The sequence below is a fragment of the Limanda limanda genome, chromosome 12 (assembly GCF_963576545.1).
Source record: "Limanda limanda chromosome 12, fLimLim1.1, whole genome shotgun sequence".
Classification (NCBI taxonomy): domain Eukaryota; kingdom Metazoa; phylum Chordata; class Actinopteri; order Pleuronectiformes; family Pleuronectidae; genus Limanda; species Limanda limanda.
This window is the reverse complement of record NC_083647.1, coordinates 23,348,054-23,363,014: the sequence shown is the minus strand read 5'-3', so window position 1 is coordinate 23,363,014 and position 14,961 is coordinate 23,348,054. Positions and strand designations below refer to the sequence as shown.

At 41.2% G+C, this 14,961-nt stretch overlaps 2 protein-coding genes across 2 annotated transcripts; both read right to left on the bottom strand.

Moving 5' to 3' along the window:
* Nucleotides 1-887: 887 nt before the first annotated feature.
* Nucleotides 888-11,384, bottom strand: ezra (ezrin a). The gene is made up of 13 exons (XM_061082395.1): nt 11,083-11,384; nt 9,363-9,446; nt 8,585-8,680; nt 7,973-8,247; nt 7,243-7,326; nt 6,968-7,114; nt 6,479-6,575; nt 5,738-5,901; nt 5,490-5,620; nt 4,703-4,863; nt 4,171-4,263; nt 3,196-3,495; nt 888-2,469 (listed from the first exon to the last, which is right to left on the bottom strand). Exons 1-13 carry the CDS (start codon nt 11,092-11,094, stop codon nt 2,305-2,307), a joined length of 1,809 nt encoding a protein of 602 aa, XP_060938378.1. The 5' UTR covers nt 11,095-11,384; the 3' UTR covers nt 888-2,304.
* A 941-nt stretch (nt 11,385-12,325) lies between these two features.
* On the bottom strand, nt 12,326-14,961 carry nenf (neudesin neurotrophic factor). Its single transcript, XM_061083087.1, has 4 exons — nt 14,789-14,961; nt 14,088-14,148; nt 13,544-13,647; nt 12,326-12,629 (listed from the first exon to the last, which is right to left on the bottom strand). The coding sequence occupies exons 1-4, from the start codon at nt 14,927-14,929 to the stop codon at nt 12,453-12,455; spliced, it is 483 nt and encodes a 160-aa protein (XP_060939070.1). The 5' UTR covers nt 14,930-14,961; the 3' UTR covers nt 12,326-12,452.

The window sequence follows — 14,961 nt, the reverse complement described above, 5'->3', positions numbered from 1 at the left end:
AGCAACGGCTCCTCCTCTCACTTTTTACAGTGGAATTATATCCATATTATAATCTGGTCGTTTTAAACATGACCATGTATAATGTTAAATTACTGTGTCATCTTAAACATGATCAGAGTGAACGTGATGCTTTAAGATCCAGAAGAAAAAATCCTGAGAAATTGACAAAGAACTGAATAAAGTAATGATAAAGAAAGAGACAAAGAAAAGGATCTGCACCAACTTACAACCAACCAACCAACCAACCAACCAACCAGTCAGTCACATAGTCAACCAACCAACCAACCAGTCAGTCACATATTCAACGAACCATCCAACTTACCAACCAGTCAGTCACATAGTCAACCAACCAACCAACCAACCAACCAACCAACCAGTCAGTCACATAGTCAACCAACCAACCAACCAACCAACCAACCAACCAACGACTTTACCAACCAGTCATTCAGTCAGTCAACGAACCAACCAACTTAACAACCAACCAGTCAGTCAGTCACATAGTCAACCAACCAATTTACCAACCAACTTACTAACCAACCAACCAACCAGTCATTCAGTCACATAGTCAACCAACCAACTTACCAACCAACTTACTAACCAACCAACCAACCAACCAACCAACCAGTCAGTCAGTCACATAGTCAACCAACCAACTTACCAACCAACCAACCAACTTAATAACCAGTCATTTAGTCAGTCAGCTAGTCAACCAACCAACCAGTCAACCAACCAGTCAGTCAGTCAGTCACAGTCAACCAACCAGTCAACCAGACAGAAAGCAGCCAACCAGTTAATTAATTAAACATTCAAGCAGACACAAAATGAAAACATAAACGTCTTTGACGAGGGAATAAATTAGAATCACAATGAAAATGAAGGAGAACGCATGGTTTTTAATTTTTTATTATTTAAGGTGGAAGAGGATGATCTCAGTTACCACTGTCCCTCAGTGAAGGTTCACACTCGTGTCTGTTTAAAGGAGAACAACACAACATTGTGTTTACGGTACAGTTGTAGGTGGAGGAGTCAGTAAACATTTCTAAACCTGAAAGTCTGCACGTAAATCGGTTTTAAGAAAACTAGTTTTTATGAGCATGAACTTTATTCATGCTAAAGACTAGAAATCAGGATTTCTCAGGCTACAGCTTCAATTTGGGCTTTTCTTAGTTTTAAATACTAACAGGCTTTTTAACACTAAAGGCTTTAATAGAAATGTTTAAACAGGATGGAAAGTAGAAGGCAAATTAAATAAAACTGGTTTCCAAAACATAATAAATGAACCTGTTAGTGGATTAACAGAAAATGACTCATCAACAACTTAGATAATGGATTAATAAGTAATTTATTAAAATGCTAAACTTCCTCTGGTTTCAGCTTTAAAATTCTCTTTCAGTTTTAAAACATGACCCCGAAGTTTTCTGGCATTTTATAGATCAGGGGTGTCCAAACTACGGCCCGCGGGCCATCTGCGGCCCGCCATCCATTTTAAATTGGCCCGCCTTAATTTTTTTTTTTTTTTTTTTTAAACTAACAATTTAGTAGCACTTAAATGGTACTTCCTTATAGCACACTTATTGTAGTTCTGCTCTATTTTTGAAGAAATTGTACTTTCTTGATTCTTGTTGTTCTGGGTTTGTACCCTCGGGTACCCTTGAATGCACTTATTATAAGTAGCTTTGGATAAAAGCGTCAGCTAAATGTAATGTAATGGACTATGGCCCACTGTATTGTACTTCTCAGTTAACACCGTTACGCCCCCCCCGCCCTGAGCGACGCGATGGTCAACAGTCCGCTCCAGAGCAGGGGGGCGTGGCGGCGTGAGTGGCCCAGACCTTCGTATTTTTTTCTGTATGTGGCCCTCGGGATAAAAAGTTTGGATACCCCTGTTATAGATGAATCGATTAATAAAAATCAGTTGATAATGAAGTGATCATTTAAGGCAGTGGTTGCAATACAAGACATTAACAACACATAATTACATTTAATTGATAACAAAACTGCAGAGCCAAATTGCAATAACGCTAGCTTTATGTTATTTTTTTTAAAGATGAACACAAAGTCGTCGAGCAATACGGACTGAACTGCACACTGGAGATGTTTGAGGGCGACAAAGAAAGAAGAAAGTGCTTTCAAGCAAACGTTAAACTGATAAAGCTCCAGGAGGTTTATGACAAATATCATCTTCATGCTTTCTCTGGGTCTTTAAGAGCAGATGATTACTTCGCACTTTGGATTATAAGATGGTGGAATGGCAGGGAGGTGTTTGAGGTATTTGAGAGAGATCTTCGGGTCTCTGAGGTTTTCCTACAAGCACTCGAACTCATCAATCCTCTGCTTGGTGTTGCCCATGCGGATCTGACGCAGGGTCTTGTACTTGTCCCGGCCGGCCCGGACGTTCTCGGCGTGGAGCAGGTCGTTCGGGGTCTTCGTGTTATCCTCCCGGGCATCCGCCAGCTCCGAGCTCAGGGCCTGGGGAAGAAGGAGACAATTTTACTTATATAAGCAGAACTTTTCAGTATTGTTATTCACTTTAAATACTTGTCAGCCACTTGGTGGTTTCACTGAATGACCCGGAATGAACTTCACCTTCCAAAGGGTCTCAGACGTTGGTTCAGACACAGAAAGGATTTGTTTTATCATCTGCACAGCAGTTATCTTCAGTTACAGAAGTTACTATGTACCTTAAGTTACACAAGTAACTTAATAACTTAATTTGATGGTGGATCATGATCTACATTGACATCTATTGCACTTCTGTCTGTCCTGGGAGAGGGATCCATCACATGTGTCTCTCTGAGGCTTCTACGTTCTTTTTACCTTGTTAAAAGGGTTTTTAGCTTTTCCTTACTCTTGTTGAGGGTTAAGGACAGAGGATGTCACACCATGTTAAAGCCCTATGAGACAAATTGTGAATATGGGCTATACAAATAAAATTTGATTGCTTGATTGATTGATTTAAAACTAATTTACTTATAATTAATTATGTGTTAGGGTCAAGGTTGTGTGTGGCCTACGGAGCATTTGTTTTGGTCTGAGGTGCAAGTGTTACATCTATTGGGAGCGAATGTCGTTGTATGACCTTTAAACTTTTAAGATCAGGTTGGTTTTAAAGTCACATTTTAGATGTAACACATCATCCACTGTCTGAATCATTGGAATCAGTAAAGTGGCCGTATCCTCGGACCCTGGACTCACCAAGAGTTTTTTCTTCAGGCGTTCGTTCTTCTCGGCCTCGGTGAGCCGCTCCTCCTCCTCAGGGTGGTCCTCCATGCCCTGCGTCGGCAGCTCGGCGCTGTAGGTGCTGTTGTCCTCGCTGTTCTCGTGTTCGCTCTCGCTGTCCGAGGAGGAGGAGGAGGAGGAGGAAGCAGGAGGAGTGGGAACAGGAGAAGCGGCTGCACGAGGAGGGGTGCCAGGAGGAGCGGGTACAGGAGCTGCACTCATTGCCAGGGTCAGCTCTTCTCTTGTCTTCAGCAGATTCTCCTCCACCTCCATGACCTGGCAGGAGGTTCGACAGGGACAGTGCTCGGTGATCAACAGGACCATGACAAATTAAACCATATGAAACAGTTTGTAATAAAAGATCAATTCTAATTGGGAGAAAAATTCAAAAGATACAAATTCCAGATCGAAAAAATATATATATGTGGATTCCAGCTCAGGCTTTGAATCAAATTATATAAAGTATTACTAATACTACTACTAATACGAATAATGATGATGATAAATGTGTATTTTAAAGTATAATAATATTTTGTAATATATATATATCTATTTATATCAGACGTGTTTTCCTACATACCTTTTTATCTATTTATACACCATTCTCCTGCTGGTGGCCGTGGGAGGAGTTGAAACCTCTAGTAACTTTGTACTACATTACATTTTTACTACAATAGAACTTTATTACATTAAAGTGTATTTTAAACCATTTATTACCTCCTAGATAAGAGCTTATGTATTTGTCTGGATTAGTTATTTTATTACTATTCAACCGATGAAATTCTCGTAAATTTAATCTCGGCGGAGATATGTGCTCAACAATGGTTGCTCTATAGTCTTGACGACAGCCCAGAGGAAAATAGGAGGAAAAGGCGTTGATGAGGAAACGTTTGAATCCCGGTGACTCTGAGGAGCCGGTGCATCCTTTGCGATGGCGTGTTGCCGGCTCACCTTGTTGTGCCATGAGTCAGCCTCTTCCTCCTTGACTCTCTTGGCCTCCTCCAGCAGAAAGATCTTGGCTCCGTACTCAGCCAGCTCTGCAGACTAAGGGGGGATGAGGGGGGTGGGGGGGCACAAACCGAGTCAACAACAACAACAAAATCAACCCAAGAGAAGTTACCTGTTCAACTCGCCAACCTTAATTATCTTTATGAGCAAATGAACAAAAAACAGAGGGGAGATCGAACAACTTGAATTATTTAATATTAGTTGAACTGTAATGTGAATAAATAAATGTGGCCCTTTTACCGGTGGATTTACCTCAGAGAGTTTCAGTGTGAGAAAGAGTTTTAGATCGTTTTCTCATGACTGCTTTAATCCCAGTGAAGCAGGAAAATCACCCAAACTGAAGGAGGCATTAGTTCAGACTCTCAATGAGTGTTTATCCTGGATGTGGGAGCTTTGATTGTGATGAGTGGTTTTGTGCCACTTTGCTTTTTTTCTCACGTGAAGGATTTGCGTGCTCTGTGCTCTGTGCACTCACCAGCTGCTCCTGGCTCTTTATCTGGTCCTCGGCTTGCCTGACCAGCTCCTCCTTGGCTATTATGGCCTCCATCCTCTCGGTCTCCAGCCGCGCCGCCTCCTGCTCCACCTTCCTCCTCTCCTCCTCCAGCCTCACGCCCCGGTCCAGCTGCTCCTGAAGCTCTGCGCGACAAAGTCAGCGAAACACAGGGAGGTGTTTGTCAAGTACTGCGTGGTGTTAAAGTACAGGCTGAGGAATGACTGATGATTTTACGCCTGTGAAATAACACATTTGCTTAACTTAAGGGAGAGTTACCAGTTTTTTCGGGCTTGTGGATCCATAAAATGAACTTGTGACCCTTCAAGTTAATAGTTGTTTCATTTGAGTAATAAATATGGAGTTATTCTGACTCTCTGAGGTGTTTTTTCCTTGTTTAAAATTAGTTTTTTTACTCTAGTCGAGGATTTAGGAGAAAGGAAGTTGCACCTTGTACAGATTGTTAAATCCTATGAGGCAAATTGTGATTTTGAAAACAGGCTATACAAATAACACTTGATTGATTCATGAAAAAAGTAAAAACGAAACAAAAACACCATTTGTTTGTTTGTCAGCAGGATTATGCAAAATCCAAAAAACTCTGTTAATCACTTTCTTAATCTTTATACGATTTTGGTCCTTTTCTCTCAAATTAACGTTTAAATTCAGACATATTGATTGTGTTTTGCTGGACCATGTAACTTTAGAATCTGTGATACACAGCAACCAGAGCACAGGCCTCAGTAACAGTTTGTTGTGTAAAGTGTCTCACCGATCTCTGCTCTCTTGGTCGTCTCCTCAAACTCGTAGAGCTTCTTCATCAGATCCTCCTTCTCTCTCTCCATCTCCCTCTTCTCTTTCTCGATGGCCTCCCTCTTCTTCTTCTCGCTCTCCAGCTGATCCCTGAAAAAACACACACACAAAAAAAGAAGACAGATTGTAAATCTCCGTCGTGTCCCCAGATCAAATCTTAACGTCTGTGTCGTTTCCCCCTTTTTAACTCCATGACCCTTCACTGACCTCTCCATCTTCTTGTGCATCCGCTCCTCTTTGGCCTGAGCCTTCATCTGCTGGACCTCGATGCTGTCGGCCTTGCGGCGGCGCATGTACAGCTCGTGGTTGCCCATGCACAGCTGGAGGATGCGTTTGTTGACTTGCAGCCGCGGAGCGTAGAATATAAAATCCTGACAAGGACAAAGAGTAATAAAGAAAACAAAATTTCAGGGACAGTTTGGTTTCGTATCATACAAAAATCAGCAGGATGCTTAGGCTTTAATTAAGGTTTGCGTAGTCGTGGTTATATTTTTGGAGCGATTGCCGTGTTTGAAATGTAATATTTACGCTCAGCATTGACAACAAATTTGAAGAAGGGTTTGGAAACAATAATTTGCTTTAACAACACAGGGATTTTATGTGTTTTTTTCAGGACATAAAAAACATTGAAACAAACTATGGAAGAAAGACAATATATAAAAATACACGTAAATAGGATGAGTCAAAGTACCCTGCAGTATGTGAGTAAGCTTATGTAATATTCAGGTTTTGTTTGAGTGGTGTGTGTCTTTGGAATCATCATAAATGTGTCAACGTTTGTTTTGTCTCTGTACAGATGTTGTATCACATTGATTCTTAAAAACCGCAAACAACAACTTTAATTGAATTTAATTTGTCTAATAAGATGTTTTCTTCTATAACCTGCACAATATTAATTCTGCGAGATGTGCTGAGGGTATATATACTTATATATGTATAAATACTTACAGGGGCTTTTTTGTCAATGGGCTTGATGACAAATTTCTTATCATTGAAAGAAATGTTTCTAATTTCACTCCAGGGGAATCCGATCTTTGGAGTCAGCCTGGAGGAGGATGAAGAAGAGAAGTGATCAGGCACATCCTGCAGCTTCTGAGACAGAAAACATTGGATCCGTAGAATAACTGGAGGTCGATGGCCTCTCAACAACAACAGCCATGTGGTCAGATGTTCTATTTAAAACCTGAGCGACCGAGAGAGAAGGTAGTGGAGGTCAGCGACTGCTCGAGCGGTGCCCTCCTGTTTAGGGTGAGGGTTAGTGTGTCATCGAGTCAATGAAATACACATAGGTCGGCAAAGCAAGCAGGTTCCAGGGGGCCCCTGAGAACAGCTGATCCAGAGCAGCCCCCTTGAATTCCACGATCTGGTATGTCCCCTGAAAACGCTCCTGCGTGTCGGGAGAGACGTTCAGAAAGACTAATTGGTTTAGTGACCAACCTGTCCGCCTTTTCGTAGATGTTGAGTCCTAGAGCGTCGACTCCCAACCACAGCTCGGTGGTTTTCTTGTTCTTGATGTCAAAGTAGTTGACGCCGTACATCTCCAGGTCCTGAGTGATCTTCAGATACTCGATCATGGCCTCTTCCCTGTTCGCGTGAGACGCACACGCAGAAAATATGTTACATCACACGCAGATATACAAACTTCTTGAATAGAAATTGTCTTATAATTTATGTTATTGTTTTGCTGTGACAGTAAAGTGCTCGTCACTTACTTCAGCATGGAGCCGTGCTCCTGGTGCCAGTTCTGGATTCTGTCCTGCCACTGCTCCTTGGACAGCTTGTGTTGCTTCAGCATTCTGAGGGGAGACACAAGCGGAACGTAAACAGTCTGTGTGTCTACGTACAGAGCGGAATCGAACACATGCTGCATCCTCCCATTCTGCTACATCTTTTTCTTGGCTACTGTGAGTGTAGGAACAAAAACACGTGTTGAAAACCAAGTCGTTCAGGGACTTTTGTTGAGCTGCATGATCTCCTGAAGAAAAGGATTCAGAGAAAGAACTTTTCCCAGAAAATGTTTGAAGGAATTTGATGAAGAATATGAGTGTGTGGAATCTAGTACAGATCTAAATAAAAATCTGGATCTAGAGGATTTAGCTTGTGTAGCTGAGATGATTTGAATTCAGTAAAATATCAATAATTTCAATTAATCTTCAATAGTTTTAGAAAGTTTCTGTGCAGGATTTAAGGGTTTTAATATGTTATTTTATTCTCTCCTTCTTTGTACATGTGTGAGGTTAAGATGTTTTAGGATATTAATTAGTATATTTACGACAAATTTCACATTTGGGTTTTCAGCATCAAACATTGCTGTTGCATGTTGGCTTTGTTTTTGTCTTTCTACTTTTTATTGTCAATCTGCTGCACATACACTGGACCTTGTGGAAACTCATCACCGTCCCACAACTGAAGTTTCACCTCCTCCCACCAAGTCCCACTCACTTATTGGACAGCAGGCGCTCCGAGGCCAGGTAAGTCGGGGGGTGCACTGCCTTTTGGTACTCTCCGTACTTGGCCTGGACGGCGTAAGAGGCGAGCAGCACGGCGGACTCCGGAGGGCAGTAGATCTCCTCCGACAGAAGGTCCTCCTTCACCTGCAGGAAGAAGAGCCTCCTGGTGACGTCCTGGATCAGCTCCTCGGTCACGTCCTCTGGGTAGAACTTGGCCCTCAGTTTGAACTGCAGGGGCGTCTCCTTCTTCACATCCTGGCCCATCACCTGAGCACAGCACGGAGAAGATTCAATGGAAGGGTAGAATAAAACAACAGGAGAGGAGAGGAGAGCAAAGTGGAGCGATGAGAATTGGAGAAGAATAGAGAGTCTTCTGTGAGTTAGTTAGTCAGAACTAGGGAGATGTTCTTGGTCCTGCAGCTGTGACCTGATGTTTTTTTTTAGAGAGACACAATAACAGTCTTGATGATTAATATAAGAAGATAAACTTAGTAAATAATGAATAAATAAGGAGTAAAGTCGTGAAGAGTGGAAGAAGTGTCCAGGTGAACAGAACAGGGACCGAACCTGATGTCTTTCACTCGTTCAGAATCTCAAAACTCACCTTCTTCTCAAAGTTCAGCCATGTGGTGAGACCTCTGATGTCGGTGAACTGAAGCCCGAAGTACCAAACCTCTCGGAGTCCGATGGTTCTGGAAACCTGCAGCAAACACACACAGAAGAAGAAGACAGACAAGTTAAAACAGGATCCTACCGAGAAGCTTCCTTCTGCTCTATTAAGGTTTTATTTTCCATCTATTGATTCATTGTTTTGTACCAAATTTGTTGTGGAAATTAAATATGTGGACCAAAATAAACAGAATAAATGAATGAAGTGTTCTTTTTTAATTTGGTATTTTTACTAAAAAAAAACATGTAAGTGAGAAGCCCTTTTAAATTCAACTGTCTGGAACTATTACAGACCAAGTGGGATAATTTGTCAATTTAAAAAATAGAAAAAGTTAAGTTCTTATGGGATCTTCATTGACTATTATATTTACAGATCCAAGGATGGTTTGACAAAACATCCCGATTTCTTCCAGGAATAACAAAAAAAAGACAAAACTGAAATGCTAATAAATCAAAGATTTGACACATAGCTCTGACTTTAAAAGTATATCATCATCTTACTTTTTAAATTAAGGATTAAATAGCTCAGCATCAGAATCTTGATTTATTTCAACCAAATACTGCATATACAGTCAATTTTCTAGTTCTACAACAAGAAAAACTTTATCAGATGCAGCTTCGTTTTCATGACCCTAGGATTCCCACAGCTCCAGTTGAGACTGAACCACGATTCAAACCAATCAGTGTGTTGTGCTTCACTGTTCCACACAGACCTGGTCAAAGAGCTGCTTCCCTGTGGTGTTGGGGTGGAAGGAGAACTCCAGCTCCGCGTCCATCGAGGTGACGCGAACGTTGACCTGCAATGAAAAAAGATCTTTTAGTCACGAGACAACCGAGGTTCCCTGTGTCCCTTCAGTCACTCACTTTTATAAACATAGATATGAATCCGTCAATCTTACATTTCTCAGAGTCGTGCTTCGAGTGAACCTTTAGTTGAACTGAGGAATATGGTACTTTTTAGTGATTACATTATAAAAAAATAAAACTTATTCGATGGTAAAAAGACACAAATGATCCGTTCAGTCGCTGGTGTGAACCAGGCCTTTAATGTGGAGCTGTGAAGTGGATTGTTCATAAACCATAATTGCTCACTATCTCATCAGACTTTGGACTGCCCTTGTGAGGTGCTACAAGGTTGCTCATAGGCAGATTAAAAAAAAAAATCTAAATACTCGACGCTTGCCAAGTTGCCGTCAGACGTCACCTCCCGGAGATCGGCCGCTTATCACAAGAGCATTTAAACGCTCGGCACTTAAATCTGACTTTCCTTGAGTCTCCAGGAATAATTTCCCAGGCGATGAAAAAGGAATTCATCTCAATTTTTTAAACAAAAAGAAATGAAAAGGAACACGACAACTGCTTGACCCAGGCTCTGCAGGCAAGACCGGGCACGCAGCGGTTACACAATCATTTTATGAACTGGAGCACGCCCCGGGTGTAATAAAGATAAACTCGCTGAAACTTGGGCAACAAAAAAACTGGAACATAACATTTATGAAACCTCAGCTGAAAGCAAGTAATCCATTACAACCATTAAGTACGTTTGTTTTATGTGGATTGTATTTGTGTGGGTTCCTACAATCGTGTTGCTTTACTGTTAATTGTTAATATTTATGCCAAAATGCGACTCAACAGCATTTGGCAGAAAAAAACGAAAGCACTACTTGACTACCATGACTCATAATTCCGTTGGATTTCAGTTTGGTTCAAAGTCAGACGTCAGCATGACCTCCCCACCGAGCCCTTCTCCTTGGAGTGTCAATATAAGCGCTGAGTTGCAGTCGTAACACAAACTGTGGACTTTCTTATCAGTTTTCCAGCAGTTGGATGCTGTCATCTATTAAGTAACTCTCTCTGAGGGCGTTCAGGACTCAGAAACACAAGCTTCTCTTTGAGTTCATGGATGGAAAATTGATTAACGCTGCCCAAACTTGTAGGAATCCAGGGAGAGAGAGAAGCGGTTAAACAACACAGTCATGAGATGTTGAGGAAACGTCAGTTCTGGCATTTACTTGATTTACAGGGTCAGCAAAGTTAATGGGCTGGATTATTGTTCAGATTCACATGATCACACAAACAGCACACAGGCCAGTTTCAGCAAAGGAGAAGCTTTGTCGGAGCATTTCTTGTCCCAGGAATGTGAGCAGCATGGGTCAAACTCTACCTTTGGTTAATGAGTAAATGCCAAGAAGGGTCGGTGTCACTTGGAAACTCAAAGGTAAAAACAAAAAGATGTTTAACAAGAGACTAAAGCTTTAAAAAACACATCTGATTTAGGCCTAGTGATTTCTCTCCAGATGTATTTCAGCATTAACTCCCACATTTAAGAGACTTCACTCCCTAAACCCACCACCTGCTTCTCCAACTTGGGCCGGAGAGACGTCTCAGCCACATGTGATCATTCAGAATGGGTAAAAGGTTTGAAGGTCTTACTGTTTTGGGCATCGTGGCTGTGGTTGGGGGAAGAGCTCCAGCAGAAGAAAGTGTTTCCCAGGTGGACCGAGGCTGCAGTGGCCGACTCCCAGCAGAACCCTCACCTGATAAAGAGCGGCGCGGCGCTCTCACGGGCAGACTCAAGGGCAGGGCGTGTGTCCTTTGAACCCGTGCGTACGCAGATCTCTGCTAACGTGGGAGGTTTCCACTTGGTGACTATCACACACTACCTGACAGCTTTACCTCCAGAGTGAGCAAACCCGGCAGAGCAAGACGCTTCAACCCCGGAGGCGACGGACTATCTCCGCTCCGGTGACCTTTGATCGGAGCACGCTACGCTATATAGGCCCGGACGCACTATTTATGTTGCCTGTGTGGAGATGACAGCAGCGAGGCGTAGAGAGATAACAGCGTTTCTGTGGAAATTCCAACTGAGACAAACTCTGGAGAAGTTTGAGGTTTTTAGACTTTATTGATAAAGGCACGAACATTTTAAACAAATGGATTCGATTGTGATCGTGTCAACATTCACAGAGCGGCAGATTCACTGCTGTTAATTACATTATTATCCTTATATATATAAGTGAAAACAGAAAGTCAGGAAAATAATCAGAAACAATTCTGAATAGCAACAAGTCTCTAGATATAATTTATGGTATATGATACAACTAGTGATTAATCTCTTTTGATAATAAAAAGGACAGTTAGCGGTAGCTCTGTTGCTAGGTAGACCAGAGCCTGTGGTCTTCATGGACCATTTCTGTCATGTCTTTAAATTAAATAGATCAAATACTATGTTTATATATATTCAATGTATTTGTCCTTATTACTGGGACAGACGTAATAGCGTCTCAATCGCCACCTGGTGGCTGGCTGCAGTACAGCTCATGACTCTCGCCTCCTCCACGTTAGCAGACAGGACAAGAACCAAACTAAAAAGGTCTAAAAAAACGTCAAATACATATTTCCCAAAGATGTTTTTATGTCATTTTAGGAAGATTTTAATCACAGTGATGTTTGTTGATGTTTCTGATACGTTTGGTTTGAATGAGTTATTTCATGATTTACAGCTGAGACTAAATTAAACATCTGTCATCTTACTCTGTATTTGAGCTGAATAACTTTTATATATTAAGAACATATGCATAGGAATGTTTTTTAGGGAGTTTATCATATAACTTGTACAATAAAGCTCTCACAGCTGACAAAGAACCATGTAGGTCAAGTAAATAAGTATACAATAGAATGTCAATCGTATTTTATTCGTCTTTACAGTTATTGCACTTGGAAGTAAACAGAAAATAGTTTTAAAAAAGCCCATAGAAACCCCTTCACAATAAGACTACCTGACTTAACTACAGGAAATGAGGTTAAAACTCGTCCTTGATTTGAAAGTGCGGCTGGTCCTCTGGTTTGAAGTCCTCGTCCGGACTCCCGTCGTCCTTGAGGATGCGTGACGCCGTGTAGCCCACGATGGGATACTTGCTCTTGTACGTTCCTTCGAAGACGCTGTCCAGAGACGTGAGCTGCTCCTCACTGAGGCCGCTCTGTGGACGGGAGGATGGAAAGAAAGTCACCTGTTTAACTTTTAGTCATTGATCTCTTCCTCTTTTTTCATCGTTGAAGAGGCTTCAGGGGCCGTTTCTCGTTATTCAAATCAACGATATAAGAGCAGGGGGGGGCGGGGGTCATATGATCTACAGGTTGTAAAGTAATTACAGGAAAATATGGCCGTGTCCGAAGGTAACTAACTACTGACCATATAATCCACTGTAGAATGAGTTTGTGCTGTAAAGTTTTTTTTTTTTTTTTTTTAACAATATATTTATTGAGTTTTACATATAAGAAACATACATTCAAACATTTATAAACATACAAATGTTTATGAACACCCCCAACCCACAATCAAACACTCAGGGTTAAGAAAAAGAGGCAGAAATTAAATAACTTAAATTAGAAATAAAAAAAATACATATTTAAAAATATAAGAATAAATCGAAGTAAATAAAGACATCATTTTACAAATACAAATAAATAAAATTAAATTCCAATCAATCAAATCAAAAGCCTAGATAAAATAACGTTCTCTTATTCATAATATTAGTTAGTTACAATTAATATTCATCCTATTAGGTGCTGCTATTTTATTCTGTTTCACTCATTAATTTCCACTTGGTCGCTTTCCAAAAATTGCATGAAGGTTTCCCATATTTCCTTGAATTTAGTGTTTTTCCCTCTGACCACATATGTTAATTTCTCCAAGGCAAGGCAAGAAGCCGTGCTGTAAAGTTAAGTGAGAGTCGTTACACCCTACACACAGTGGGCTCATTGTTTCCCACAATGCACCAGGACAGGTGTCAGGTGTCTGTGCGTCCCACCCACAGGGGACAGAGGAAACCCTGTAATCAGGACAGGTGTGTGTGTGTGTGTGGATGGGGGGGGGACAAGGGGCGACACTCACAGTATCTGATGTCAGGTCGGCCGGGTCCAGGCTCATCTTAGCCACGGCCCGAGTGGAGTCCTTTCCCACCAGCGCGTTGTACGGAGCATCTTTACCATAGAACTCTGCAATATACGACATTATTCAATATACAACATTATTCAAGGGTTAATGAAGATGAATCAATACAAACAATTCACTGTTGTGTCTTTTGGAGGTGGAGCTCGTTATCACATGAGAGTCAAATGAAGCTGATTAGTGATGGATGAGAAATAACACAACAAAGAGCTGGGTCACCAGTTGGAGCTCTGTGGTGAATCAGATACAGATGATTATATTAATAAACTCATGAGAGAAGTTGAAAGAGGAAAAGAATCAGCAGTGGATGGAAATCACGTCTGAAACACATGACGAGCAGCCACAACTTTAAACTTTTAACTTGAGTTGATATCACAATGTAAAAAACCCTCAATCACAAGTTAAATTCCTGTTATTTGCTTAAAAGCTGAAAAAGTATTAACAATAAAGGAGTTAAAAAAAGTATTAAATCCTGGTTTTTCTTCACCTTTCCCTCGGGTGACATCGAAAACGACTCCTTTCACGGCCATGTACACGGGCTGAGCCTCCTGCAAGAGAGAGAGTGTGTAGGTCAGGATTCTGCTGTATATAACCACAGACTGTATACAACCACAGACTGTATATAACCACAGACTGTATGTAAGGATTCTGCTTCAGCCACAGACTGTATATAACCAAAGACTGTATATAATCACAGACTGTATGTTACCACAGACTATATATAACCACATACAGTATATAACCACAGACTTTCTGCTTCACTAACAGACTGTAAATAACCCCAGACTGTATATAACCACAGACTGTATGTAAGGATTCTGCTTCAGCCACAGACTGTAAATAACCCCAGACTGTATATAACCACAGACTGTATGTTACCACAGATGTATATAACCACAGACTGTATACAGACTGCATATAACCACAGACTGTATGTTACCACAGATGTATATAACCACAGACTGTATACAGACTGCATATTATATAACCACAGACTGTATGTTACCACAGATGTATATAACCACAGACTTGTTGCTTCACTAACAGACTTTATATAACCACAGACTTTATATAACCACAGACTTGTTGCTTCACTAACAGACTGCATCTAACCACAGGTTGTATGTAGCCACAGACTGTATATAACCACAGACTCACTGACAGGTTGTATATATGATGAAAGTTCACCTCGCTGCCGTCGTACCTCCTCAGTTCCTCTTCAGTAAATAATCGAACCGGTTTTGTCGCTGATTTAAACTTTAGTTTGAAGTTTTGCGCTGAAGTCGCACAGAACACGACGCACAGAACGCAGAGAAGCGCTGTTGCCATGGCGCCGCAGTCGTTTCTATGCGGAAACTCTT